At 37.2% G+C, this 26993-nt stretch overlaps 1 protein-coding gene across 1 annotated transcript in view; it reads right to left on the bottom strand.

Annotated features, from left to right (window-relative positions):
- Positions 1 to 3807: 3807 nt before the first annotated feature.
- The window catches only part of CLSTN2 (calsyntenin 2), a 987453-nt gene continuing 964267 nt past the window's right edge, over positions 3808 to 26993 (bottom strand). Inside the window, exons 16-21 of the mRNA XM_074211649.1 lie at positions 16522 to 16745; positions 12796 to 12966; positions 12136 to 12281; positions 10233 to 10353; positions 7653 to 7837; positions 3808 to 4056 (exon numbers count right to left, since the gene is read on the bottom strand). Coding sequence (XP_074067750.1) covers positions 3859 to 4056; positions 7653 to 7837; positions 10233 to 10353; positions 12136 to 12281; positions 12796 to 12966; positions 16522 to 16745 — 1045 coding nt within the window. The 3' untranslated portion in view covers positions 3808 to 3858. The remainder of the gene's footprint in view (positions 4057 to 7652; positions 7838 to 10232; positions 10354 to 12135; positions 12282 to 12795; positions 12967 to 16521; positions 16746 to 26993) is intronic.

Genomic DNA, 26993 nt, shown 5'->3' with positions numbered 1-26993 from the left:
TGTATCTACAGAAAACTTCCAAATTAATTGCCTTTCAGTTAAACAATATTTTGACCATCTTAATGACTGACCAGTCAATCTGATAAGTGGACTAAAACACCTGGAAACTCCAGATGATGTTATCATTCTACTACATTTGACTAAAGATCTATGCTCTTGAATAAGTCTGGGCCCTAGGAATGTATGGGGCAGAGTTCCACAGGCCTACCTTTTTTTCTTTGTGGTGGTATATGACAAACAATGGAAGTCATTGGATTTTAGAGCTGAGATTCTCTCCAGGAGAATTTCAGCGAGTTAGTTGTTAGTAGATATAGGAAAACTACTTGTTTAGAAAACATCAAAGATGCTACTGGAGGACCCATATTCATGTCATGAAATTTTTGATGTATATGTGTGTTGTGTGACTATATATACTCGATATATGCACACAAAACACAATATGTATACCTATACATATCCATATACATGTAGATATGTATGTATGTCCAAATCTATACCTGAGTTGGAAAATCAAGTTACTATTGGAAAAATAATAAAAGAGAGGACAGAAATCTAAAAATCATCTAGACTTACTGCAATCAGGGAAATGATTCCTTTGAGGAATTTGAATGAGCATAACTGCAGAAGACATGTATATAGAGAATTTGATTAAATCTACCAAAATGTAGTAGTTCTAGGCTTTGGGGGCAGTAATAATGGCAGATTATCTGATTGTATTAATTAGGTGGTAGAACTATCCAGAGTAATCTCCTGTTCTACCTATTTGAGACCTTAATTATAGAATTTGGTCACTCATTGAATGACAAAAGAGCCAAAATGATATGCTACAAAGAGAAAATATGAGGTTATACCTACATATCTACAGATGTTCAGATGAAGGGAAGAAAGTTACTCATTTATTTAGAGACATAGTCTTCATGATAAGACTATGGCCCTGAAAACAGTTTGTAAAGGCCCAAACAGACTATAAATTACTCAAGGGTGGGGCCTATGGTTTCAATTCAGTTTAGGTTCCTCCCTTTTTTTTTTCTCTTTCTGCCCCCCCCCCCCCCCCCCACCACTTTCTAGTGCCAATAGAACAGCATTGGGAAAATAATGAATGCTTGCTGACTGAGAATAGTCTGATTTCTTCTCTTTGAAGCTTAGCATGGACATTATAATTTTAAACAACAACAATATAACAGTATAAATTAGGAGTGCACTTTCTGACCTGTTACCATTACTATCCCTTTATAAATGTGATCTATTTGCCCAATATCATATAAAATGATCCATCTTTGCTATTCCTTTAATGTGCCACTGTGACCTAATTTTCCCCCCAATAACAGAAATATAAATATTTCAAAATGCTCATACATACTCATTCAACCATGAATAAGTAATAGAGCCATTGGAGACAACCGAAGGGCATCAAAAAAACGTGTTCCCTGGAAACAAGAAACCACTGGGCAATGGAAAGAGAGGAAAAAAAGTCATTGTAAAAATAAAATTGAACATATTTTCAATCAAATTCAAATTCATAAAGGGTTTTTTAAAAAATATAAAGTTATTTATTTTACTTGCTTGGTACTTTAGCATGTAGTTTTATTTGGATCCATTTGTCTCCAAATGATTTATTGGTAAGGATAGAATTGCTTTTGCAGATTCCCCATTTTGCACTCCCCTCAGCACCCTCCCCCAATTGCCTCCTACTACAGTAAATTTGAGTTATGGTTATTATGAATTGTTACAATTGAAGGGTCTATTTCCAATTAATGGAGATTGAAACCCAATTCTTTTGTTCTTTCAAAGGATTTTTTCTAGGAAGGGGGAGGGAACAAGTGTATACAAACACTTTACAAATTTTATCTCAATGGTGCCCAGTCAGGTCTAGACAGTATTCTGTGATATAAAGAGAGACAGGAGTCGAGAATTTTAGGTCTGGGTGACCTAAAGTTGGTCACCAATTTCCAAGTTTAATCAACTTTCTGAATTCTAAAATGGTAGGAATATGAAAATACCTGTCTGATAATGGACATGAGAAGTACTTTACAAGATTCAAGATTCCTTACTAGTGTGATGATGGTGGTAGTTTTTTGTTTACAAATTTGACCCGATAGACCCAAATTTTTGTGAGAAGGTAATAAAGATTTCTTGTCAGGGGCTCTTGGCATTGGTGGTTGCCCTAGAATACCTTTAAAGGCTTTTTAAATTCTAAATTTGATTAATTAGACACATAGCCAGAAAAGATCCTTGGTTAATCTTTAAACCTAAACCTCAAAGACTAATGGATCATTTTTTTCCCCTAGAGAACTTATCAGGAGATGTCTATGACAGGTAGAGAATGATGGAAAACTTCACCTAAGATTGAAAACATAGAGGTGGTGGTGGGGAGAGAAGGAGAAAGCAGAAACATATTGAAATGAACCAAAATCCAAGTTCTTAGGCAGTCTTCTGGGTTGTCAACCAGTCCACACTTGCTATTCTGTTTCCTACAAAAGATTCTAGACTGGTTACCATGGCAACATTTGCCTCACTGGGTGTCTGTGATATGTTGGAGATCAAAAAGATTTCCTTACATTAAAAAAAAGAAAACAAACTCCCAGATTTAGCAGGTTATACTCCTGTCTTTGCTTTCTTCTTAATGTCTGGAACTTTTGGGGGGGTGGGGGTGGGGGGAGGAATAAACAGATGCTTTTATCACCAATATGCTTCTAGTTTCTACCTGTTATATTTCTAAGCTTTCATTTTAAATTCCAGGCATTTTAATCCATGTCCTAATATTCTTTGAGATCCCATTTATCAAAAGGCAGCAAGAAAGAGGAGATAAGGGGACTTGGGGCCTGTGATACAAAAGAGAGTATGCTTACTAGGTGATGCATTTTTCAAAATTCTATGCCACCATTTGACTGCAAAGATAATGGCCCAGCCAACAGGCAATCATGTTTTATTGAATACCTTCCTCACCCCTATCCTCCCTATAAATCCTAGCTGTTGTGCAATCCTATAGCAGGCAAAACGAAACATTTTCCCTTGCTTGGATTTTGTTTCCATTCATTCCCACCTTCCTTAAATTCTAGTCTGTAGAAGCAGTGGTCTTAGCAACTGTAAAGTTCTGAGAATACTCATTGTATGATTTCTCATCTATGATTAGAGGTCAGTTCTACTGCTCAAGACTGACAATAAAGGATGATTCTTTGTTATTGATATTCTGTAGAAGCTAACAAAGACCCCCAGAGAGAATATGATAGACAACATCTTCTTCCTTCTCCACCAAAAAACTGTTATAATAAGTGTATCTTGTCTCAACAATATAAACTTTGGTTATGAAATTCAACCAATCTTTTTGCATGAAATGTTGACCTTTCAGAGAGGTAAGAAGAGGCAACCATGAGCATAATTTACTTACAGCCATTCACCCAGATATAATGCTATGCTGTGATCAAAGCAGACTCTTTAGTCAGATACACAGTGAAATGAAACCCAAGGGGCGAGAGAGAGTATTTAACCTGACAGAAATAAAGATCATCAGAAGCCAAAAACCTTTCTATATGAAAAAAATAGCAAAGGCAAGACTCTATGGATTGAATGACAGGAATCTGGTGAGCCCATAGGAAATGGAGAGGGGCATTTGGGGAGAAGAGATTGGGTAAACTAAGTCTAGAGCTCTCACTGACAATGTGGGACTTATCCGAGTCATCTGTGCTTTCCTGGGCTTTCTCAGCCCCCAGGAGCAAAAGGTCAAGTCATTTTTTTGAAACTGTGCTGAGCAAGGCTATCCAAATCCTGTCATCAAATTCATAGTCTCTGTGTAACTGGACTCAGGAATACATTGTATTGGTGTTTATAAAAGGGCTACACCTGGGACCATGGGCTAGTCTAGTAAGGGAGTGTTGAATCATCCCATTCCAGCTGGGCTTGCCTTGGGCCATTCTGCCCACCTCTGCCCTTGCCAATCTCCTCCTCCTCTTCCTCACTGTCATCTGAGTCATCACTGGAACTGTCTTCTTCTACTTCCTCCTCTTCCTCCTCCTCTTCCTCACTCTCCTCTTCCACATGGCCTGGTTCTTCATATTTCTAGATGTCAGTGTAGGGAAAAAACACATTGAGAATCTTCTTTAGGAATCTGAATTCACAAAATGCTCAATAAAAACTGATTTTTTTTTTGCCTTTTTTAAAGGATCTCCTCCTGCAACACTTTTGAAAGTGTTTATGTAAATGAGTCTTCTGGAATTCTTTGCTTTTAATACTAAATACTCATGCCTTGAGAAAAGTTCATCATTAATGCTAAATGCTTGGTAAAAGGTAAAAGGGCAGAAACCACATTCTATGTAAAACAGTGCAGAAATTCAGTGACTTTCTGGTATTGCTTCTAATCAATGGGATTTTGTTTAAGTGGTGTCCTTGAAACACTGGGAGAAGGAATTCTATGTCATTCCTCTAAAGGTCATCACAATTATTTAATGTGTAGACTTCATTGATGCTAGGGGATATTATTTTTGAACATTTCAAGAGCATTTAATATTTGTAAGGAGCTACACATTCTTCTACAGAAGGATTGTAGACAACTGGGGTTGCGATAAAACTTTTTTTTATACCTAGACTCCTAACTATATCTTTGTTAGGTATCTTTATGTATGAAATTCCTTCCATTGGTTCAGTTCATCAGTTGTATAATTTATAGTATTAATGGATTTGCCTGGGTCAATGAAAAGTTGAAAGTATAAGAGATGGGATTTAACTTAGGACTGTGAGGAATATCTGGGTTTTTGGGTTCCACAAGAATGTGAAGGGAGTAAATATACCTATATTGTTGCCTATGGGCAGGTACTGAGTTAAAAGATTTAGCCTCCATTTGATCAAAAACTGCTCCACCTGTTTTTAAGTTAACCTAGTCTCTTGACCTTCTCCTTTGACCATAATCAAGGAGATCTAGCTGTTCTTGCTTATTAGAATAATGAGTAGGGCTGGGGAAATGTATAGGAACCAAAGTATCAATCAGATTTGTGACACAAGCCTATGATTGACTTGAGAGGGCAGGAACAAAGTCTTTCAAATTGCATAAAATGCCTTCCATTTCTGGGATTTCTTGCTCCTCTCACCCATCTTGAGAGGTGTGCCATTTTGTTAAGATATCTAAATAAAGACCATTTTAATCACTCTGGACTAATTCATGAGTCATTTATAACAGACTAATGTACTGCAATATTAGTACTCTTATTGCTATAGCATGGTGCCTTTCTATTATTTTCCCCTCAGAAAAATTGAGGCACTTAATTTTTAATCTTATTTCAAGATGAGACTACTCAAATTCATTGAGGTTTTATAACAGGAATATTACTTTTGGGACAGGGACATGCAGTGTCCTTCTAACTTATGTACTTAGGGAACAGGAATAACAGAAGTTCAGTCTTCATTATTATACACTCATTTCCCTGCCTTTCTACTTCATCTCAATCAATGCTTCACCTGCTTCTAGTTCCAAACTTTGAATTCACCTCCATTTCAGGCTCCCAAATAGTTAGTCAATCATCTCTTTGGTGAGTTTAAAATTGCTACTTATTCCATGTTTGTCTTGACTTACTCCTTCCATTTGGAATATCCTCTCTGCTTTTTACATTTTTTTCTCATTCTTCAAGGTTAAACTTAAAGAAAATTTTCTCTTCTAGTCCAAAGTGGTCTTTCTCTTCTCCAACTCCTTTACCACCTTAAATCTCTACAGCATACTGTAATCTAGGATTTGATTCTGTGAGGTCTTGTATTCTCTAAATTTTCACCTGTTTTAATTTTCTCTCCTCCACACCAACCAGAACCCAAGTTCCTTGGGGATGGAGAGGAAGAATGGGGCTGGGCAGTACCATGCAGGGCACATCCCAACTTTTCCTTTCTTTTCTCTATTGCCCCACAACTCTCCCTTTTTTTTTGATCCCTTTGATGACTTCCTAGTTTTCCTGACTTCTCTATCTAGTGCCCAGGCAACTAGATGGCCCAGTGGATAGAGTATCAATTTCAGACACTTATTAGTTGTGTGACTGTGGGTAAGTCACTTAACTCTGACTGCCTCACATCCAGGTTTATCTCCAGATGTCTTGATTCATATTTGGTCACTGGACCTAGATGGATACCTGAGGAGAAAAGTGAGGCTGGTGACTTTGCATAGCAATCCTCTCACTCAAATCTAATTTATGTGCTTGTCATGATAACACCCCCCTCCCCCATATACACATGTAATGTCATGGTCCTTTTTGAGAACAAAGACATCCAGAGACCTCTTTAGATTGGCTGAAGAGTTCTGTCTGGGCTGAATCTATAAATCTCTTAGGTTCTTTATTAGTTGGTTGGTTCTTGTCTTCATCAAAGACAATCAAACCAACATCACTATTATGGAGATCAATTACCATGTGATCAACTATGACTGATCAGATTGATATGAACTCAGAATGCTCTACCATAGATTGAGTACAAATTGTCCATGAGAAAACCTGGGGTTGTTACTCATGTTTCCTTTGAGTTATGCCAATTCTGTCTTGGGAGAGGGTTCCCTCTCAAATGAGGGCATACCATGCTGGATGCCTATGCTACACAATCAATCTAAAGTTCTTAAGAGAGACCCCCTTGTGAATACTTCCCCTGTTTTGAGTTCTCCATAAATAAGCAAGCCTACATTTGGTATTCTAACAATGTGGACAGCCCATCATAGTTGTAGACTCTGTAGCAACAAGGTTCTATGTAATTATTAAAGAAAACTTAGGAGGTGCTAATACTAGCTGGTGGATCTTTTGAGAGGTGGTGCAACAACTTCTTCTATGACCTGGCACCCAGTGTAATTCTAGCTTATGTTATTAAGCACTTGATTGGGTTCTAACTTGTTTTATATTTAATACAAGGTTTATCTCTTCTGGGTTGATGTGTGACTGTAGAGGTTTTACAAAGAAGTTAAGGAATTGGTATAGGGAATGTATAATTATATATCAAAAGCTCACTAGACTTAGAAACTAGACTTGTTGGTCAAAGAGCATAGACTTTTTAAAACACTTTAGGTGGAACAAAGAATTAGGGGACCAAAGACTTAAAGGGATAGATTTAAAGGGATCTTGGAATTCATTTAGTTTAAATGCCTCTTTGTACAATGAAGAAACTGACATTCAGAGAAGCTGAGTTGATTAAGATTATATGGATAATAAGTAACATTTCTAGCTTTTTCCCAACAATTCCTCCCTACCCAAAAAAATTCCCTAGAGGGCTCCTTATATCATAGGTGATATATCAAACTGTCTATCAAAATATACTATCTCATTGATTGCTCCCAAGTTTTTGGAGCAAGGCTCAGTGATTTATATAATTGACCATTCATTAATACATAATGGAGACCAAGCATTTCCTGAGCACCTACTGTGTTCCAGTCTGTTCACAAAAGAATGGTCTAGCCTTCAAGAAGTGTATCATTTTGTTGAGTAACAAGACTAATGTAAATAAAACATGGGGTAAACAAGCCAATATATGAGATGGTTCATAAATAATTGGTGCTAAAGCTTCTAGATTAGGAGTTCTAGAAGAATTGAGGGAAGAGTTAGAGTTTGATTTAGATGCATAGAGTTTTGAATGACTGAGAAAAAAGGGGAAGGGGTTGGTTTCCAGGAAGATGGATTTTCCAGGTAAGGGATATGGTTTACCTCCATGGGATTGACAGTGATTGTCAGTGCAGAGTCATCCCAATCCATTTCATTCTCTTTGGCTGATTCACTGTCCTGGATACAGTGCTGGTGTGCTACTCGGATCCGATATACACCCATGGCTACAACAAACACCAGCATTCCGACACAGACAATTATGACCACTGTAGCAATGCTGGGAATAACTGAAAAGAGAAAAAGAGGCACAAATCAATTGTGGATGTATTTCTATTCAATTCTTGGTTACATGGCATCATAGATAATTCTCAGTGATAATTGCTATGCATAATTATATAATGTTATATCATCCTTTTTATTTTCTAAAGTGATTTTTTTTATCCCATATATTATCTTATTTAATTCTCACTGTGAAATTCACAGGTTAGTCCAGAAAGTCATAGGCTGTAGAGTTAGGAGGTACTTTAGAGATCCAACTAGGCCATCCCTGTTATTTTCTAGATGAAGAAACTGATACATGTCCAGACAGGTGAGGCAAATTACCCAGAATCACCTAGATAGCAAATAACTGAGCCAGCATTCAACCTTGTATCCCTGGGTTCTAAATCTAATACTTTCCCATTATACCAATATTTCCATTTTATAGATGAGGGAAAGAGAAAAACAATACCTGTGCTTCCCCATTTTTCATATCCTTGTTCTGAGAAAATTTCCTAAAATTCTATTCTTTCTTAAATAAGCATAATTACATGAAGTATACCTACCCAGTAAAATGTCAATAGCTTGAGAGCAGTGACTGTTAAATTTTTGACTTTGTACACAAGGGTCCTAGCAATGCTTGGAAGATACCTGCCACTTAATAAATGCTCTTCTGTGATGAAGATGATGATGGTGATGATGATGATGATGTTTTTAGGCTTTAGAGATGGAAGGGCCTTAGAGATCATTTAGTCCAATTCCCTCATTTTTCAAAGGAGGAAATAGAGACCCAAAGAAAGAAAATTACTTATTCAAGATTTTACAGGTAGTAGAAGCAGAAAGGGGATTCAAATCTAGATCTTGTCTGATTTTTAGATACAATGTTCTTTTCCCATATATGACACTGGCATGATTATGATTTGTGTTTATAGAAGCATAAGAGTTATTAGATTTCTTATTTTTAAATATGAACACATATAAAAAGTAATTTTAAGGTTCTACATCATACTTCCAGTAACTTTTAGGGAAGGATATTGAAATATTTTGAAACTGGTGATGAAATTGAGGCTCAGAGATGCGAGTTAATAAATTAGGATCACATGTCTGTAAGGGTGAAATGGAGACTTTTGAAAAGATGTAATTGTAAGTGTAGTACTCTAGGGAGAAACTGATGTAAGGAGACATTTTATTAACCTTGTTGAAGTCACACAATGAGTTTGTGGCAAAATAAAGTTTAAAACTCTATTGACCTTTTACTGTAATGTGATGCTGACACAATTTATTATTTGAAACATAATATATTTGAGATGATATAACACAAGATATATTATGAGAGAAGCTTTTTGACATAGTAGAGAACCAACTTTGGAGTCATGACCTGGTTCATATATATATTTTTTATGTATATATATATATATATATGTATACATAAAATATATATATATATATAAATATATACATGTACACAAATATACACATATATACATGTATTATACAGCATATAGATGTTTTATGTATACATACATACAAATACATACCTGTTTATGGATGTATAAAAATATGCCACTTTGGATATTTCCTAGTTGTGTACTTCTGGGGAAAGGCACCTAAACTATATGTACCTCAAGACCCTGGGAATTACTAGGACAATGGAGGAATGACATCTTTATTGGTAGAGGAACTTTTCATTCTGGGAATAGCCTCAACTGATAACAATAACATTATAATACTTTAAAGTGTGCAGATTAGTTAGCATTTGTTGCTTCATTTAATCCTTTCAACATCCCATGTTATTCTTGTATGCATTTTATAGATAAGGAAACTGGAGCAGAGAGAGGTTAAGGATTTTCCTAGGGTCACCCAGGTAGTATGGAGTAGGATTTAAATTCAGGTTTTCCTGGCTCAATGTATAGTCTGTGAATTTATTATTGTTTCATTTATCCTGACCACCCATATAGCACCTCCTCTCAATTGTATACATTTGGGCAAACATTTCAATTCTATTTCTGAGGCTGTGAGAAATACACCTTTGAAATAAAGACAGTTTAAGTCTTTAGCTCCAGATGGCTGCTTGTATTTTAGGCAGGTCTTGTCAAAAACTTTCCAGGATGCCTCTGTTTCTTTGGCACTTGTATTTTCTCTTAACAAAGAAGCAACTTGTGAAGCCCTCAGAGGTTACATGATTTGATGAGGATTACACACATAGCTACTAACAAAGCCAAGACAAATGGATCCATTTGACATTAAACAAAGTCATTGACAGACTGGCTCTTCCAACTCCCTTTCTTGCTCATTCCATTGCTTTTATGAAGAATGATCCTAGGAAGTGTGGGTGATAGTAGGTTTGACTGAGGGGAGGAGAAGATATACTTGCTGGGGAGGCAGTGATGCCATGATGAGATGTGTAGGTCCCACAAATCTTACCTGAATTACGCATGCTACTTATTTCAGGCTCTGAATGGTGGATAGATTGGAGGAACTGGGGCTGCACAATCATATTGTTGATGTGCTCTTTGTCTGGGTTGATCTCATGGAGAACATTCACCTGGAAATATAAAGAAGCAAGCTGGTTGCACCTGTACCTTTAGCTGGTTTGTTGGCCAACTGCTGAGGCCTCCTTTGTCAGTTAGTTCATATCCTTGAATTTTTTTAAAAATTAAATTTTAACTAAATAACTAAATAGATCATTTTGTTTTTTAATATAGACCTCCCCTCTTCCTTAAAAAAATAGTAAAAGAGAAAAAAGGAAAAAGTAGCTCAGGAAAACCAATCAACATGTCAATTGAATATTTGCAATTTTTTAAGCACTTGATCCCTCAGCTCTGCAAATAAGAAGAAGGGAGGTACATTTTTTATCATCTCTTCTTTGGAGATGATTGTGGTCACTATAATTACATATTGTTTGATACTTTTTCGTTATTAATTTTTCCTTATGTATTATTTGGTTATCATTTTCTTTGTTCTATGTTTCTCTTTGAATTGGTTCATATAAGTCTAATCATGTTTCTCTGAATTCTCCTTGTTTATAATTTCTTATGATGCAGTAATATTCTATTATATTGACATATTGCAATGTATTTATCCCAATTGATAGGTATCTACTTGATTTCTAGCTTATTAGACTACAAAAATATTTTCCTATAAACATTTTCATGTATTTGGAACCATTTTATTTTGTTTTTGATCTCTTTGGATTATATACCTAGCAAAGAGATAATTGCCTTCCTTGAATGGAATTTGAAAACTAGAACCAAAGTGATTAGTCAAAATGCATTTTATTAATGTAATAGAACATTATTGTGCTGTGAGAATCAATAATTATGAGGAACTGAGAGAAAGTGGGAGAACTTGAATTAAGATACTGAGTGAGATGAGTATTTGGAGTTAGGTAGAGAACAAGGAGAATGACATAGGCAATATCAAAGCTGAAACAGAAACAATATTTGTGGGTAATTAAAGTTTGATTAAGTATGAAGGGTAATCTTGGTCAAGGAAAACTGATGATGAAACTTTATCTCAATAGAGTTAGGGGGATTGTGTGAAATTTAATATCAGTTGTCCAATGTGGTTGATTCGTATGTTGGTTTACCTTAAATCCTTTTCTTATAATGGAGGCAGGTCAAGGGAAAATGACTAGCATAAAAAAAAGTTTTGAATTTTTAAAAAGAAATTTTAGGGGTGATTGGGTAATAAAAGAGCAACAGGAACATGATGAGGAAGAACACAGGCAAATGAACAGAGACCAAAGAGGGCTTCTAAGTTTTGAATAATTCTCTAGTTCCTGTCATTGGGCTATTATGGCAAACGTCAATTTAATACTGCTTTGATGCCAATACCTCAGCATCCTCCTTTCTTTGGAGCATCCCCTAAAGGTCAGTATTCTGTTTTGCTATGTCTTTGAAGAATAAAGAGTATTTTTTTTCTCCTCCCTATTTTTCTTCACTTCTCTCTATTTACTAACTCTGCCGTTTTAAGTTGAAGACTATTAATTTTAAGTGATTTTGTGTTTCTGAGAGCAATTATCACTCCAATTTGTGAAAGTAATTGGCATGAAATCAAGGAGAAAAGTTGGAAGGTCCATTTAGGTCTCATGTCTCTTATGTCTCCAATTTATTCTAACCTATGTTTTTATAGTGGGGTAAAAGTGCATTTTAGAATTGGTCTGCAAGGTCATTCTTGTATCTCCTCTGTCTTGATTCCAGATTCTTTTTCTTACAGAGGGCACATAGAAGGAGATAGGGGATGGCGGTTTCTTTTTAGCCTTATATTAGGATCCCACTAGGGCCATGAATAAATGTTTGTAACATGAAACAATATCAGGACTCACCTCTAAGTTAAATTCATTACTAGTATAGCGTCCATTGAGCTCTGAGCACTTGATCTGGAACTTTCGATCATCCAGGCTGGCCGGGTGCCAATTGCGATAGCGGACTTGGCGAAGGACTTGCTCATAGCTGGTCATTGTGCCCACACCTAAGTCAGGAAAACCATAGACTAATCATTCTCAGGAGGATGCTTCAAGGTCAACTCATGACCTATGCATTCAGTTCTCTATATTTATCAACAAAGGGAATTCTTTTGGTGAAAGGGGTAAGAGGAGGAATGCACATCAAATAAAATTTTACTTTTCAGTCAGGTTCAAAAGACCCAGCCAAATGGACCCATGACTATATACATCTCTGTGGGGATTCTAGGTAGGGCTATTGTTATTATTGGCTTATTGTTATTAATTAAATTAAGAGAGTTTAAAGGTGAAAGAATATACCATATATCCAGGTTGTCTAGATCATTGTTTTTTTTTTCTTTTTGTTCCACATACTCCTTTCAATGAAAAAAAGGTATTGTCAATACCTAGGGTAATTTAATCTACTCTTCACAACATTCTTTTATTTTTTCAAATTAATAGTGTTTTTTTTTCTAATTACATGTTGAGACAATCACCATTCATTTTTTAAAGGATTATTTTTTAAAATTTTAATTCCCTTACCATAGATGGAATAACCTGATGTAGAATTTGTGGCATCCAGATGTCTTTCCCACAGCTCACCATAGTTGAGTTCTAGGCACTCCTGTCCAGGGTCAAGTTCTTCCCCCATCACCAAAATGTCACAGAAGTCCAGATTGTGTAACATCTCCTCTAAGAGCACATGCTTGGGGGCTAAGGGATGGAAAAAAGCAGAGGTCTAAGGGAGTTAGAAATATCAAGATCTGACAATTGTAAATCCTGAAAGTGCTACCTAAATGTGATCTATCACTGTTATTGTTGCTAGCTTCTGACACAATTACTGTGCTCCTCCTCTGCACATAGGTAGGGCTGCTATTAACTTAGATCATTAGTTAATGATAGTTATTTTTGTTTCAGACTCTTTTGGCAGTTTGGTGAAACTTATGGACCCTTCTAAATAATTTTTAAATGCATAAAATAAAATACATAGGATCAAAAAGGAAACCAATTATATTGATAAACAATTTCCAAAATATATTTTTAAAAGGGTCATATACACTCCAGGTTAAGATGGTGTTTCTCCTTTGTTCTCAAAGAAGACCATAACATCAGGGAGGTGATGCCATGACAAGCACATGAATTGAATTTTAGTGAGGGGGTGCTGTGCTAAGTCACCAGCCCCTTGACAGTCATCTGGATTCAGGGACCAGATATGAATCTGGACCACTGGAGATGACCCTGGATGAAAAGCAATCAAAGTTAAATGACTTCTCCAAGGTCACACAACTAGTAAATCTCAAGTTTCTGAGACCAGATTTAAACTCCTGCCCACCTGACTCCAAGGCCAGTACTCTATCTACTGTGCCACTTAAGAACTCCTATTATGACAGAATAGGAGGGCTAGTCATTGAAACCTCTCTGGCTTACCTAAGTTTCTACTTCTGTAAAAGGAAAGGGGTGGACTAAATGACTTTTGAGGTCCTCTCCATCTCCAGGTATATTATCCCATCATACTTACTAAGTCTTTTCTCTCCCCAATTCTCAAATCTCTACTCTGACCAAAAATGTCTCCCCCAAATCTTGAACTCCAAACATTAGCATTACTTCTTTACATTGATATAATGCTACTTGAAAGTCTCCAGCAAATGTTACTTGAGAAGAATAATACATTAATAGCAACATATTAACATGGAAAGCCGAGAGCAAAATTGTATAGAACCCTGTCCTGGCTTTAGGGCATAATGTTACTGTAGCTCTCCACAAGTCTTCTCTTTTGCCTGCTTCCTGACTTATTTTATGACTCTCATTTTTTCAAGGAAATGGTTGAATAGTTTTAAGAACCTATTAAACCTTGAAAAATGCCAGCCAGAGGGTAGCAGTTCTGGGAAAAAAAAAACACTTCACCCCATATCAAAGGCATTCAGCATGAATGAATGGTGCCTCCTGGTAATGACCAAGGAAGACTGGCTCAACTAGTTCTTTTCTCAGGTTTGGTGGTGGTGGTGGTGTGATTTAGTGGTTGGATGGTAGTTTTTAAAAATCTCCCTTGAATCTATGCACACTCTCACCTCCTCTTCCCACCTTCCCCCCAGAACATTTCAGTTTTCTTAGATCCATTTATGGGACATGAAGGATTTACCTATAGGAAGGCAATTTGAATATTTACCACTAGATGAAATAATAATAATAATAATAATAATAATAATAATAATAATAATAATAATAATAATAATAAATAATGATGATGATGATGATAATAACAATAGCTAGCATTTATGTAGCACTATTAAGGTTTGCAAAGGACTTTACTTATGTTAACTCATTTGATTATGACAACCACCTCTTTAAGGTAGTATTAAGTGTTTTTTTCCCAGAACTGCTACAGATGAAGAAACTGAGGCCATTTGTCTTGCTCAGGGTCACATAGCTAAATAAGTGTCTAAGGTGGTATCTAAATTTGGTTTTCCTGACTCTAATTCCAATACTTTAATCCACTGTACCTCTTAGCTGAGAAATTAACTCTCTAACAGATGAGATAATCATAATTTCTTAGGGTAGGAAGTGACTTGATTGTTTTGTCCAATCCCCCTTATTTTACTGATGAGAAAACTGAGGCCCACTGAAGGCCCACTGTCCCACCCAAAGCTTTAGTAAAAACAGGATCTGGGTTTCCTGACTAATTAATTAATTAATGTTTGGTCTTCATTTTTTTTTTAGGTTTTGCAAGGCAAATGGGGTTAAGTGGCTTGCCCAAGGCCACACAGCTAGGTAATTATTAAGTGTCTGAGGCCAGATTTGAACTCAGGTATTCATGACTCCAGGGCTGGCTCTATCCACTGAGACACCTAGCTGCCCTTGGTCTTCATTTTCAAAGGCGATCACTTTATCAGGGAGATGAAACCATGACAAGCACATGAATTGGACTTGAGTGAGGGGTGCTGTGCTCAGTCACTTTCTCTTCCAGAGCCTCTGGGTCCAGTGGTCATATATGAATCAGGATGACTGGAGATGGTCCTGGATGCGAGGCAATCAGTGTTAAATGGACTTGCCCAAGATCACACTGAGGCAGGATTCAAACTCTTTTCCTACAGACTCCAAGGCCAGTGCTCTATCCTCTGTGCCACCTACCTTCCCCTTTTTGACTAATCCTTTGCTAACTTTTAGACTACCAACTTGTAAAAGGTAGGGACAAACCCATTTGTCATTATTAATAGCTTACAATAAAGGTGAAATGGCATAGAGAAAAGAGCACTAATTCTTTACAAATCTTGGCTTTGCTACTTATTACCTTGTGATCTTTAGCCAGTCACTCTGTCTTTTAAATCTGTTTCCTCATTTGAAATTGAGAAGGTTGAACTACTCTCTTCCAGCTCTAAATTTATGCTTCTAAGATTTTAAAATCCTATCTTTTTAATCTAGCCAATTAACTGACTTATTGAATCTGTAAACAACAGTACAATTCCAGAAATCACTAATTGCCCCTTCCCGCTGTGCCCATTAGCTGGTGCTAGAGCTGTAGGCTGATGTGCAAGCCAAGTCTAGAAGTATCTGTTAGAGCTTCCAATCACTGGGGTCAAAGCGCCTTTCTTGTTCTGGCTGATGTTAATCACAGATGACCACAGGAGAAAAGAAAAGATCATACAGCAAAATGCACATCGGCATATAACTCTGAAACTGCATGATCGGAGACAGGTAAAACACAATTTATTTTTATGAGTTGCAGAGTGTGTAAGGAGACCTCAGATTGCAATATTCTACAGCCTTTGGGGAGCAGGGGTAGTTTAAGGCAACTGGTAATTAGGATTATTATAGAAGCAACCCTTCAGGGAATCCAGTCCACCCAAGGCTGCAGATCATTAGCAATCACTTTTCTGAAGGATGTATAGAGACTTGAAAGTTATTCTCCTTGAGAAACATAGTTGAGGACAGTTCTCAAATTGATGTTTTTTTCTCCTATAAACTTGCACCACTGTAGAGGGAGAAAAAAATAAGAATTTTTCCTACAGGCATATACTTCAGCCTTCGGTGTTGCTAATATTGGTCCCTAGCTGAATAATTCAAAATACTTTATTCAGCTTTCACTGAACAACCCTACCAATAATGAAATTGTTGGACATATGAATGTGGATAATTTCCCAGTAGCTTAGAGTAACCCTGCTGAGTGAGATCTTCATTGTACTACATACATGTAAAAATATGTTTACTCCTTGAAATACAGCTTGCAATGCTTTGTTACCAGGAAGGTAACAAAAAGTACTCCAAGCTAACCTTGGTCTTCCTCTTTTGAGTCTCCTGGTGGTTCTGCTTTGGTAAGGGTGCTCACAATCTTGACATCAGGAAAGAGAGTCACTCCTTTTGCACTTTCAAATCGGGCAGCTGGCCTCACAAGGTGATCTGTTCCACTAATGGTGATCCTGGGTTCGATGGCTTGCAGCACCATCACATAGGCATCCACATCTGGAACGCTAATACAGACATCTTCTCCAAAACATCTGGAAAAAACACAGGGTTCCTTCAGTGAATGGGATGGTTGGAAATTTACCAATTCAATTCAGTTTGATATGTATTATGTTTCCCCTTACTATAGGCAAAATGCTATCAACATTGAAGATAGGTAGATGAAAAATGATACATTTTCTGCCCTTTGGAAACTACCATCTAAAAAAGATATGATCAAATAGAGTTTAGGTTGGAAAGATAAAAGGAAGGAAGGAAATCTGAATTAAGTGCCCACTTTGTGCTAGAAAATTTGTCAAAAGTTTTAAAAATATTATTTCATTTGATTTTCATGACAGCTTTGGGAGGTAGGTGCTATCCTTATCCCCATTTTATAGTTGATGAAACTGAGGCAGACAGTAAAGTCACTGTTCAGAGTCATACAAGTAATAGGACTGAATAAGGGAAGAGAATAAACACATATAAATCCTATTATGTGCAAAATGATTTTTACAAATATTTTATTTGATCCTCACAAAAAAGACATTATTTTTTCCCATTTTACAGATGAGGCAACTGAGACAGGCAAAGGTTAAATGACTTGCCCAGGATCAATCACTAGTAAATGTTCGAAGCTGAATGTGAACTCAGGTCTTCCCCACTCTAGTCCCAGTGCTCTATCTACTGTAGTATCTCTTAAGCATAGTGCCTATCACCAAGCAGGGGTTTTCCTGGGGAGATAAAAGAAAATGGAGGAACTGATCTCTGGGCTTAACCTTGAAATATTTCATATTTACTAAGTATCTATTTTGAGACCTATCCTATGTCAAGTGATGTAAATATTTAAAAAAAAACCCTACAAGTCATGCTTTGTGTCCACCAGGGAGTCTTCTCTAGCTGAAGGGAAAAGATAAACTTCCATATTACCCCACAAGACAGTCTATCCCCAAGTGCTAACTTGGTTGGTTAGTTGGTCAGAAGCTGAGATAGTATGCAACCTATGGATCTTTCATAGATAAATAATTAATCTGGCAGTTTTCAATGTTTAGAAACATATCTGAAAACTGGGAAAGAAGGAAAAATGCTTATATATATATATATATATATATACACACACACACACACACACACACACACACACACACACACACACACACACATACACACACTCTTATAGTAAAACCCCTTAGGTCTTCATTTAATTCAATTGAGCAGCTATGTATTGAACTTAATGTGCTAAGTGCTGTGGGGAGTACAAAAATGAATGCCTTACATTTCTCTAGGATTTTAAAGTTGACCAAATATCTCCCTCACAATAACTAGATGAAAGAATCAGTGCAAGTCCTATTAGGACCACACAGGAAGTGAATGTCAGAGCTGAGACTAGAACCCAAGTCTTTGGACTCAAGAAGGTTACAGTCTAGTAAGTATAAGATAGAAAAGGTACTGTCTTACTCTGCTTGAGGAAGGAGTAATACTATCTGATGATTTGCAAAATTATATTATCTAAGCTTTATAAAAAAGACATTCCCAATAAGCATATACTATGATTCAGACACTGTACTAAGTTCTAAGGATAGGAAGAAAAAAAAGTTCCTGATATAGTCCAATGCTGTTTAATAGCTATGTGTGGTAGGTACTGCAACTATATTATCTCTTTTTTGTAGAAAGAAAAACTGAAGCTAGATAATTTATGTGATTTGTCCATGTTCGCTAGACCAGGAAGTGTCACACTGAACCCAGGTCTTCTTGACTCCAGATTCAGAAATGGCCTATGTTATAAGGCTATAGGGTGCTGTTAACCAACTAATTAAAATGAGGAGCAATTTGAATTCTCATGCTAGAGGCATGGATGCCCACCCCCCAACTAATGTTGATCCCTTTGTGGTTCCAAGCACACCTCATTGCCTGTTGTTGACTTGACCATGCCCAGTGACTAGTAGACTGGTTCAGAAATCATAACTGTAAAGGTCAGAGAAGGTTTCATAGCAGATGTAGTATTTGAGTTGATCAAGGACAGTAGAGTTTAGAAAGGCATAGAATAGAGGAGAGTACTTCATACAAAGGGCATCAAAGCATTATCAAAGGCATGACAATGGGAAAAGCACATGACTTCTTTGGAAACTGGTAAATAAATACTTTAGCCTGACAAGAACTGAGGGTAGAAGGAAAAGAAAAAAAAATAGATTAGGATTATATTTTGTGCGACTTTAAATACCAGACTACAGGGTTTGAGTTTATTTAGTAGAGTATAGGAAAATTCACAAGAAAAGTTGTTGCATAATGAATTATGAACTTTTTAAGGAAGGCTCCATGTACAGAATAGTGTGGATACAAGAGAAATGAGAAGTGAGACCAATTAGGCAGCTATTATTATAAAGGCCTTACTCAGGGAAAGTAGAAAAGGATAATAGTAAAGGAAAAGTGAGGACACATGACAGAAATATTTTGGAAGGAGAATCAACAAAATTTAGCAACTGACTAGATGTAAAGAATAAAGAAAGGAAGGAACTAAAGAGGACTCTGATTTCTAACTTGGGAGATAAGGGAAGACAGAGAAGGGAGCTGGTTTGGGGTAATGATGTGGGATTAATTCAGCTTTGCACATGTTACGTCTGAGATGCAAGCAAGATAACCACATGATAATTATCCAACAAAGAGTTGGAGATATGAGTCTGGAATCTGAATGATAAGTTTGAGAATAATCCACTGGTGGGTAATAAATAGTTGAAGCCACAGAAGTGTTTGCCCATGAATTGGAATGAATACTGTAGACAAACTAATGGAGTTCTCCTGTTAGGAGACTTTTATTATGTAGGAGGAAGAGGCTTAAAACCAACAAAGAAAAGATGAAGAGTGATCAAAAAGATTGTAGAAGAACTAGAAGATTTTGTAATGAGATATGAGAAAACAAATATACATACATTATAAGGCAATTATGAGGTTATTGGTGACTTACAAAAAACAATTTCAGCTAAATGGAAAACCTAATTGCCAGGTGTTAATGAATGAACAAGAGGTGAAGAAGTGGAGGCATAATCTTTTTTGAGAAGTCTCAGTGAAAACAAAAATATTAGATGGTAGCTTGAAAAAAGAAATGGGGCCAGGTGAAGAATTTATTTATTTATTAGAATAGAGGAAGTCTAGAACTATAAGTATGGATTAAAGATACCTAAGAAAGTAATGACTGATAAAATCAGGTCCAAGAGGAAGTAGGAGGGAATGGTATAGAGGCATAGGTGGAAAGTTGATTCTGGAAAGGAGAGGGAGACTGGAAGGAAGTATAAGAGAAGGAATGAAAATATAAACATTTTGAGTTGGGGGTGGAACAAAGTTGCATGAGCTCATGTTTCACTTTATTCAGTAAAGGTAGGTAGTAGAACTGGCTTTTGAGAATGAGTGGAAGTAGATTTAAAATTGAAATTATTGAGGAAGTAGAAATAGATTGAAGCATTCATTTCAGGGCATTTGCTGAATAAATTAAGAGATGACTAAAAGGGTCATTGAACAACTAAAGTAAGCATGAATTTGCAGTGCTTTTAAATATCTTGAGCAATTCTTGACAGATTTGTAATGCTAATGGAAAAGAGCACACTTTGGCCTTTCTCCAGAGTTGGATATTGGAAGGGCAGGTCATAGGTATGACAGATTGCACTGGCTTTAATATAAATATCACTGAAATTACTGACCACACTGGATGAGAAACCTAGTGAAACAATAAGGATCTGAAGGTACTGGGAAAATAGGTGCAAAAAACAAGGACAGGAAGAGTGAAGCAAAAGAGGTAGAGAATAAAACAAAACTGGACATAGGACCTTTAGAGACTTGTTCTTAACCTTTCTGAGGTTCAATTTCCTTATCTGTAAAATGAGAGGGTTGGATTAGATGAGCTCTATGATTCCTTCTAGCCCTACAACTGTATTGTTAGGAGGTGGGAATTTCAGAGTCTATTTCAGAGAATTCTGATAGAGTCCAAGACATGGCTTATCCTTATGATTAAAACATCAAATCACTGGTAGTTAGGAAGGTCCAAGAACTGTGAAACCAGGCTGTTGGGATATTTGTCAAGATGAATAGTATGCCTAATTGTTTTTTCTTAGTTTTCTAGTACATTATAGTTTTGGAACAGCAAATTGGAAGAGAAATGAAGATGAGAATAACAACTTAAAAATTAAGAAAGGGAAAAAATAAATTTAAATCAATACTATAGCAAGCATTTAATAGTCTGGGAGTATTTAGTGTGGAGACTCTTCTAGAGCTCCTGAAATCATCATTGTATTTATGTTTAGCACAGTGAAATAAAGAATGGGAATAAGGACTCCCATGAATCATATATTATATTTAGTATTTTTTTTTATTTAAGGAGGCAGGGCTTAATCTTCACTTATTTGGAAGATTCACTTACCTTGGGTAAGATCTTTAACCTCTCTGAGCCTTAGTTCTAACTTTGACATTCTATGTTTCTGTGGGGCTTTTCATTCCCAATGGTGTTGGCATTATTATATTTATAATCCTTTTCACACTCGTATACCTAAATCACCCAAATCTCTCCCTGATTGCCTTTGGATAATTCAAATGCCAACTTCTCCTTCCCGGTTGCCATTTATTTTTATGTTGATTAATCTGCGGTGTGGACAGTTTTTCCACTGATGTATATCTAAATCTCGCTAAGACTTCATGCTGTGCTTTAGTACTCTCTGTCTTCTCTGTAACTCATCTCCCCCAGAACTTCATCTAAATATCACTTATCCTGAAATTCCCCCATTTAAGTGGATATTTCTTCTATTAATTCTCAGCAGGCTGAGTTTCTACAGTGCAGAATCCTATTTTGATTGGTGGGGGACTCATAGACATTCCCTACAGAAGAACTGAACTTTGATGACTATTTGTGAAGGGGTGCTCTAAGCTATAGAGTTCAAAGGAAAATTTATTATCAAAGCCATCAGAAGGAATCAGCCTGCCAGGAGAAATGGAAATATTCTTATATGATCAACCTGCAACTCTTAAACATTTAATTAATGTTAAACTGAGTAATCAATGACATAGTTAATTTGGTAGAAGGTAATTGTTATGAGCATTATTATTAGGTATGCAAATTGTTATCTAACAGGCTGCATAGAGCCATCTTACTAAATGAGACCCCAGAGCTAAACCATCCTTATCCACTCTGTATTTTATTTCCTTTTAAGGATGTCACAAGAGTGTTGTTTCTAGGTAGAACGGGTAGTTATGAGATTTAGAAATATGTTCCTTTGTTTTACAATATGTTGAACCTGACTCTCTCTTGGCCAAGGGGAACGACATGCTCTGTTGTTCCTCAGATGCTTCCCATATTCTCAGATGAGCTGAAATTGACAACTACCAAGGTGAGCAGCTTGTGGTTGAAAGTATATGCTTTTGCTACTTCTAGAATATCAAGGGAAAGTGGGTTTATGCAAAACCTACTGACCAATGTACCTTGATAGAAGAGTATGTTCCTATTGGGGGAAACCAAATTATCTCCTCACTCCTTATCATGTGAATATTCAGACGGCTTCTCTCCATTTCAAGAGGCAAATCCTGTTACAAGGATTACTTATTATAATGGAAGGAGTACTGTATTTGGAAGGGACTCTGAGTTAAAATACCAACTCTGTTTCCTTATTACCTGTGTAATGCCTTGGACAAGATTAACATTCTAGGCTTTGGTTTCCTCATCTTTAAAATAGGAGTATTGTACTAGATGATTTCTATTGTCCCTTCTAGTTCTAAATCTGTGATCCTCTGGACAGGTTGCATGAACTTAAGCTTTGCTTAGAAGCCCTGATCCACTGACTGAAATTCTCTTAAAAAATAGGGATGTCTAAAGAGGGCTTTAGGACCCTTAAAGGCATCCAGAGGCCATTAATGAATAAAGAAGAAATACTCCCCTTCCTTCTCCAGCTGGGATTAATTTATGAAATTATATTTCACTATTTAGAACATAGGGTTGTCTTTTGACAAAATCATGGCTGCTAAATCTGCCTTCTAAATCTTCCCACATTCCATTTCTAAACTTCTCATTCCATTCCTGGTGTCTTTACTTCACCTTTTCAAATTCTTATCTTTGGGTAACATTTTCCAGTAGTCTCTCAGTTACCTGAGAGTTACCTGTCAGAGCTACTATATCTTAAGGACCAATATGCTAATTCTCTGTTGCATGTGAGTAGATAATAGTTTTGTTTTTTATCTAACTCACACAATTAAAAAGCAATTCAACAAACAATAAAGTACCTGCTATGGGCTAATCACTTTGCTAGATACTGGTGTCAGAGAGAGATGAAGAATGACAGCCCTTTCCCTCAAGGAGTAAATCATGTTTTGGGGGGTGTCTAGGATACACCCAGAGATAAACATGACACAAGATACAATATGACAGATTAATACAAAATTGATTTAGGAAAATTTGAGGAAGAAGAGAACACTGTTATGTTGGAGCAGAAGGGTCAGAAATGGGATAAAGAATTTAATAGGTAGAGGTGAGGATATAGCACATAGATTTATAATTTCTTGAACTATTGCTTTGAAAAACCAAGCTTTGACAAAGTCCATTGGGATTCAAAAATACTTGACTACGCCTTTAAACCCAAATCACTACAGTTCTCTCATTGATTGGCCAATAATAGATGCCAGTCAAAGCTTCACTTGCCCATTAGGTTTTTTTTTGGCTTTTCTTGTTTGTAAGGTGATGGGGTTAAGTGACTTGCCCAAGGTCACACATCCAGGTAATTATTAAGTGTCTGAGGCCAGATTTGAACTTGGGTTCTCTTGATTCCAGGGCCAATGCTCTATCCACTGCCCCACCTAGCTGCCTGCCCATTAGGTTTTGATGGCTCAGTGAGTGTAAATAGCAATTGTTTCTCTTCTAGCCAGAAGCCCTGAGGGTCTTCCCCTCCCAGAATAATTTTTTTTAAGCCTTTTAATTTATCTCTTTTGGTCTCCTGTTTGAAGTCCAAATTTTCTATTAAGTCTGGTCTTTTCATCAGGAAAAGTTGGAAGTCTCCTATTTCATTAAATGTCCATCTTTTCCCCTGGATGAGAAGGTTCAGTTTTGTCAGATAGTGAATTCTTGGCTGCATTCAAAGCTCCCTTGCTTTTTGGAATATCGCATCCAGGTCCTTCAATCCCTTAAGGTTGATGCAGCCCGTTCCTGTGTAATTCTTACTGTGGCTCCTTTGTATCTAAATTATTTCTTTCTGGTTGCTTGTGGGATTTTCTCTTTTATCTGATAGTTCTGGAATTTGGCCACCATATTCTTTGACATTTTCATCTTGGGTCCCTTTCCAGAGGGCATTGATGTATTCTTTCAAAAACTATTTTGTTCTCTGGTTCCATGATGTCAGGGCAATTTTCTATCACTATAGCCTTTAATATTAAGCCCAGGCTTTTTTTCTCTTCAATGTTTTCAGGAAGCCCAATGATTCTTAAATTATCTCTCTTAGTTCTATTCTTGAGGGTCTGTGGTTTTGCCAATGAATTATTTTACATTTTCTTCTATTTTTTGCTTTTGTTTAACAGATTCTTGTTGTCTCATGAAATTATTAGTTTCCACAGACTCCATTCTTTTATTTAGAGAAGAATTTTCTTCATTTACCTTTTGCAACTCCTTTTCCAATTGGTCAATTCTATTTTTGAAGGAGTGAGGTTTTGAGAGAATTATTTTCTTTTTGCATTTGTCTAATTGTATTTTCCAAGGATTTGTTTTCTTGTTGCAAGGTGTTAATTTTCTTTCCCAAATTTTCCAATTGATTTTTTTTAGATTTTTCAAGGCAATGGGGCTAAGTGGCTTGCCCAAGGCCACACAACTATGTAATTATTAAGTGTCTGAGGCCAGATTTGAACCCAGGTACTCCTGACTCCAAGGCTGGTGCTCTATCCACTGCGCCACCTAGCCGCCGCCGCCCCCCCATTGATTTTTAAACTCCTTCCTGATTTCTTTAAGGAAGTCTTTCTGGGCTGGAGACCAAATCATAATCTCCTCAGAGGTTCTAGATCCCTCTGAATTAGGGTCTTTACTTCTAGGTAATTTTCAATGGACGCCCCTTATACCAGTCTTTCTTCATTTTCCTAAGATCTTGTGTTGGGGAGGGGCCGGTTCACAGAAGTTTGGTGTTGAGATCCCTAGAGGCTTTACTCACTGAGTTTAATAGCTCTAAGTGGGCTGGCCAGTAAGGGGTGCTGATTGCTTTCTCTGGAGTGTCTGTGACCTTGATTTGAGGCCCTCTCCCTTGGCCTGGAGGGGGTGGGTGGTGTTGCTGCTGCTGGATACTTTTATTCTTGAACAATGTGGGTTGTGCCCTGGGGCAAGGTAATCACTCTCCCTTTTCAGCTGAGGGAGTTGGGCTGCTCACTCTGGGGGTGGGGTGGGGTGGTGGGGGAGGTGGGCTATTACTGTGTTTGTTCTGGAAAGAGTTCAGCTTCTGGGAAGCTGGAATGAAGGTATGGAGGTCCTCCAGACCAGAGGAGTCCAGATCAGTGTCTGCAACTCTCCACACTAGAACTTGCCCTCCATCTCTGTCTGAGTGCCCCAGACCATCTCCCCACAGCCAAAGCCTCTGTGCCCCAGTTGGCTCTTGGACCTCAGCTCCCACAGTCAACACCTCTGCAGGTGATCCCAGGTTAGTCCAGCTCTCACCTTGCTGCTGCTGGCTCTCTGCTCTCTGCCCCTGGCTCACCCACACTCCCCAAAGACAGACTTTTGAAGTCTCCTAGCTTCTTTTTCTGGGTTTTATTGAACGAATGTCTGTTAAGAGGTTTGTTTCATATTATATGAGGGAAGACCAGGAGATCTTAGCACAGTACCTGTCTTCTCTCTGCCATCTTGGAAGTCCAGAATGATTCTTTTTAGAAGGTAAATTAGGCCATTTTCTGCCTCAATTCGTACCTATCCTTTAATGACTGAGTGCTTGTTGCCTCAAAAATATTGAGACCTGGGAAACACCTTAGCTTATAAAGGTCAAGGTCTCCCACTGCATCTGGGCATTCTGAGCTGTCATGCCATGAATGGTCAGATTCCAGAGAAGCATGGAAAGAATTACATGAGTTGATTCTGAGTGAAGGGAACAGAATCAGGAGAACATTATATATAGTAACTACATATTGGGTTGATCAACTTTGATGGATGCAGCTCCTCTCAGCACTTCAGAAAGCTAGGACTCCCTGGGAGACCTATTATGGGTAATGCATTGGTCCACTTTGAGAAATAAGGACAAGCAACAATATAGCTAGAGCTGTTCATAAGAAATATTTATTTTAGTAGCTACTCAAATGATAGTTGGAGAAGGAGACTAGAAGCAAGGAAACCAGTTAGAGAAATATAGACTAGGTAAAAGACCCTTGAGAATAAGACTGAAGCAAGGGGACTCTGAGCAGAAAGAAATATTGTAATCTTTTCCCTTTCTGTTTTAGAGACAAATATTGTAGTCCAGACAAATATTATGATCCTTTTCTTTCTGTATTGACTTTTTATTAATAAGCCCCCTACTCCCCAATAAACAAGCCCTGTACTAAGGCAATTTGTCAAAACAGTTAATCTTTAAAATAGTTAATCTTTCTCCATTTTCTGTGTTGATCTTATATTAAAAAAAAAATCCAACAAAGGCACACTTTGGTATGTACCCCTATATCTCTGTGCTTACTCCCAGTCCATGTATCTTGTTATCTAGACAAGAAACCACGTGGGCTGGCATCTTAAAGTCTAAAACTGGACCTCCAAGTCATCTGTCCAGGAGGGGTTGTTAAGGAACCATAAATTCCTTGGGATTCTTAGACACCAATTAAACTTCAGTTCTAAATTATGGCCTTGAACAAAAGTTAATCCATGCCTTCTAGACCTACCCAGTGGACACTTACCTACCATGAATTAGCCAAATCTTAACTCTACCCTAACCCCTCCCTAATTCTTCCTTGGCTCTACCCCAACTCCTCTCACAACTTTTCAAAAAATTTTCCTTTCTGATGGTGCTGATCCAGCCCAGCAGTTGATCTAGCCCCAGGGCTATTAAGGCAACTAGCCATCCTTCCCTTTTACCTCTGTTGCTTTCTTAAAGAACTCATTAAACTTCCATAAGAAATTTTGCCTGTTTTACTTATAGCCACCTGCAGAAATATGTTTATATCCTTACACTTCTGGGCAAAGAGCTGTGTGAATTCATTCTATGCTCAAACCTAGGAGTTCTTTGATAAGCCCCAACCACATCCACCTCTAGCTGGCTACCAGCTGGCATCTGGGTCATAGGATCATGGATATCAAACTGGAAAGGACCTTAAAATTCACCTTTTTCAAT

The sequence above is a fragment of the Macrotis lagotis genome, chromosome 1, assembly GCF_037893015.1.
Source record: "Macrotis lagotis isolate mMagLag1 chromosome 1, bilby.v1.9.chrom.fasta, whole genome shotgun sequence".
NCBI lineage: Eukaryota > Metazoa > Chordata > Mammalia > Peramelemorphia > Peramelidae > Macrotis > Macrotis lagotis.
This window is presented reverse-complemented; position numbering and strand designations above follow the sequence as displayed.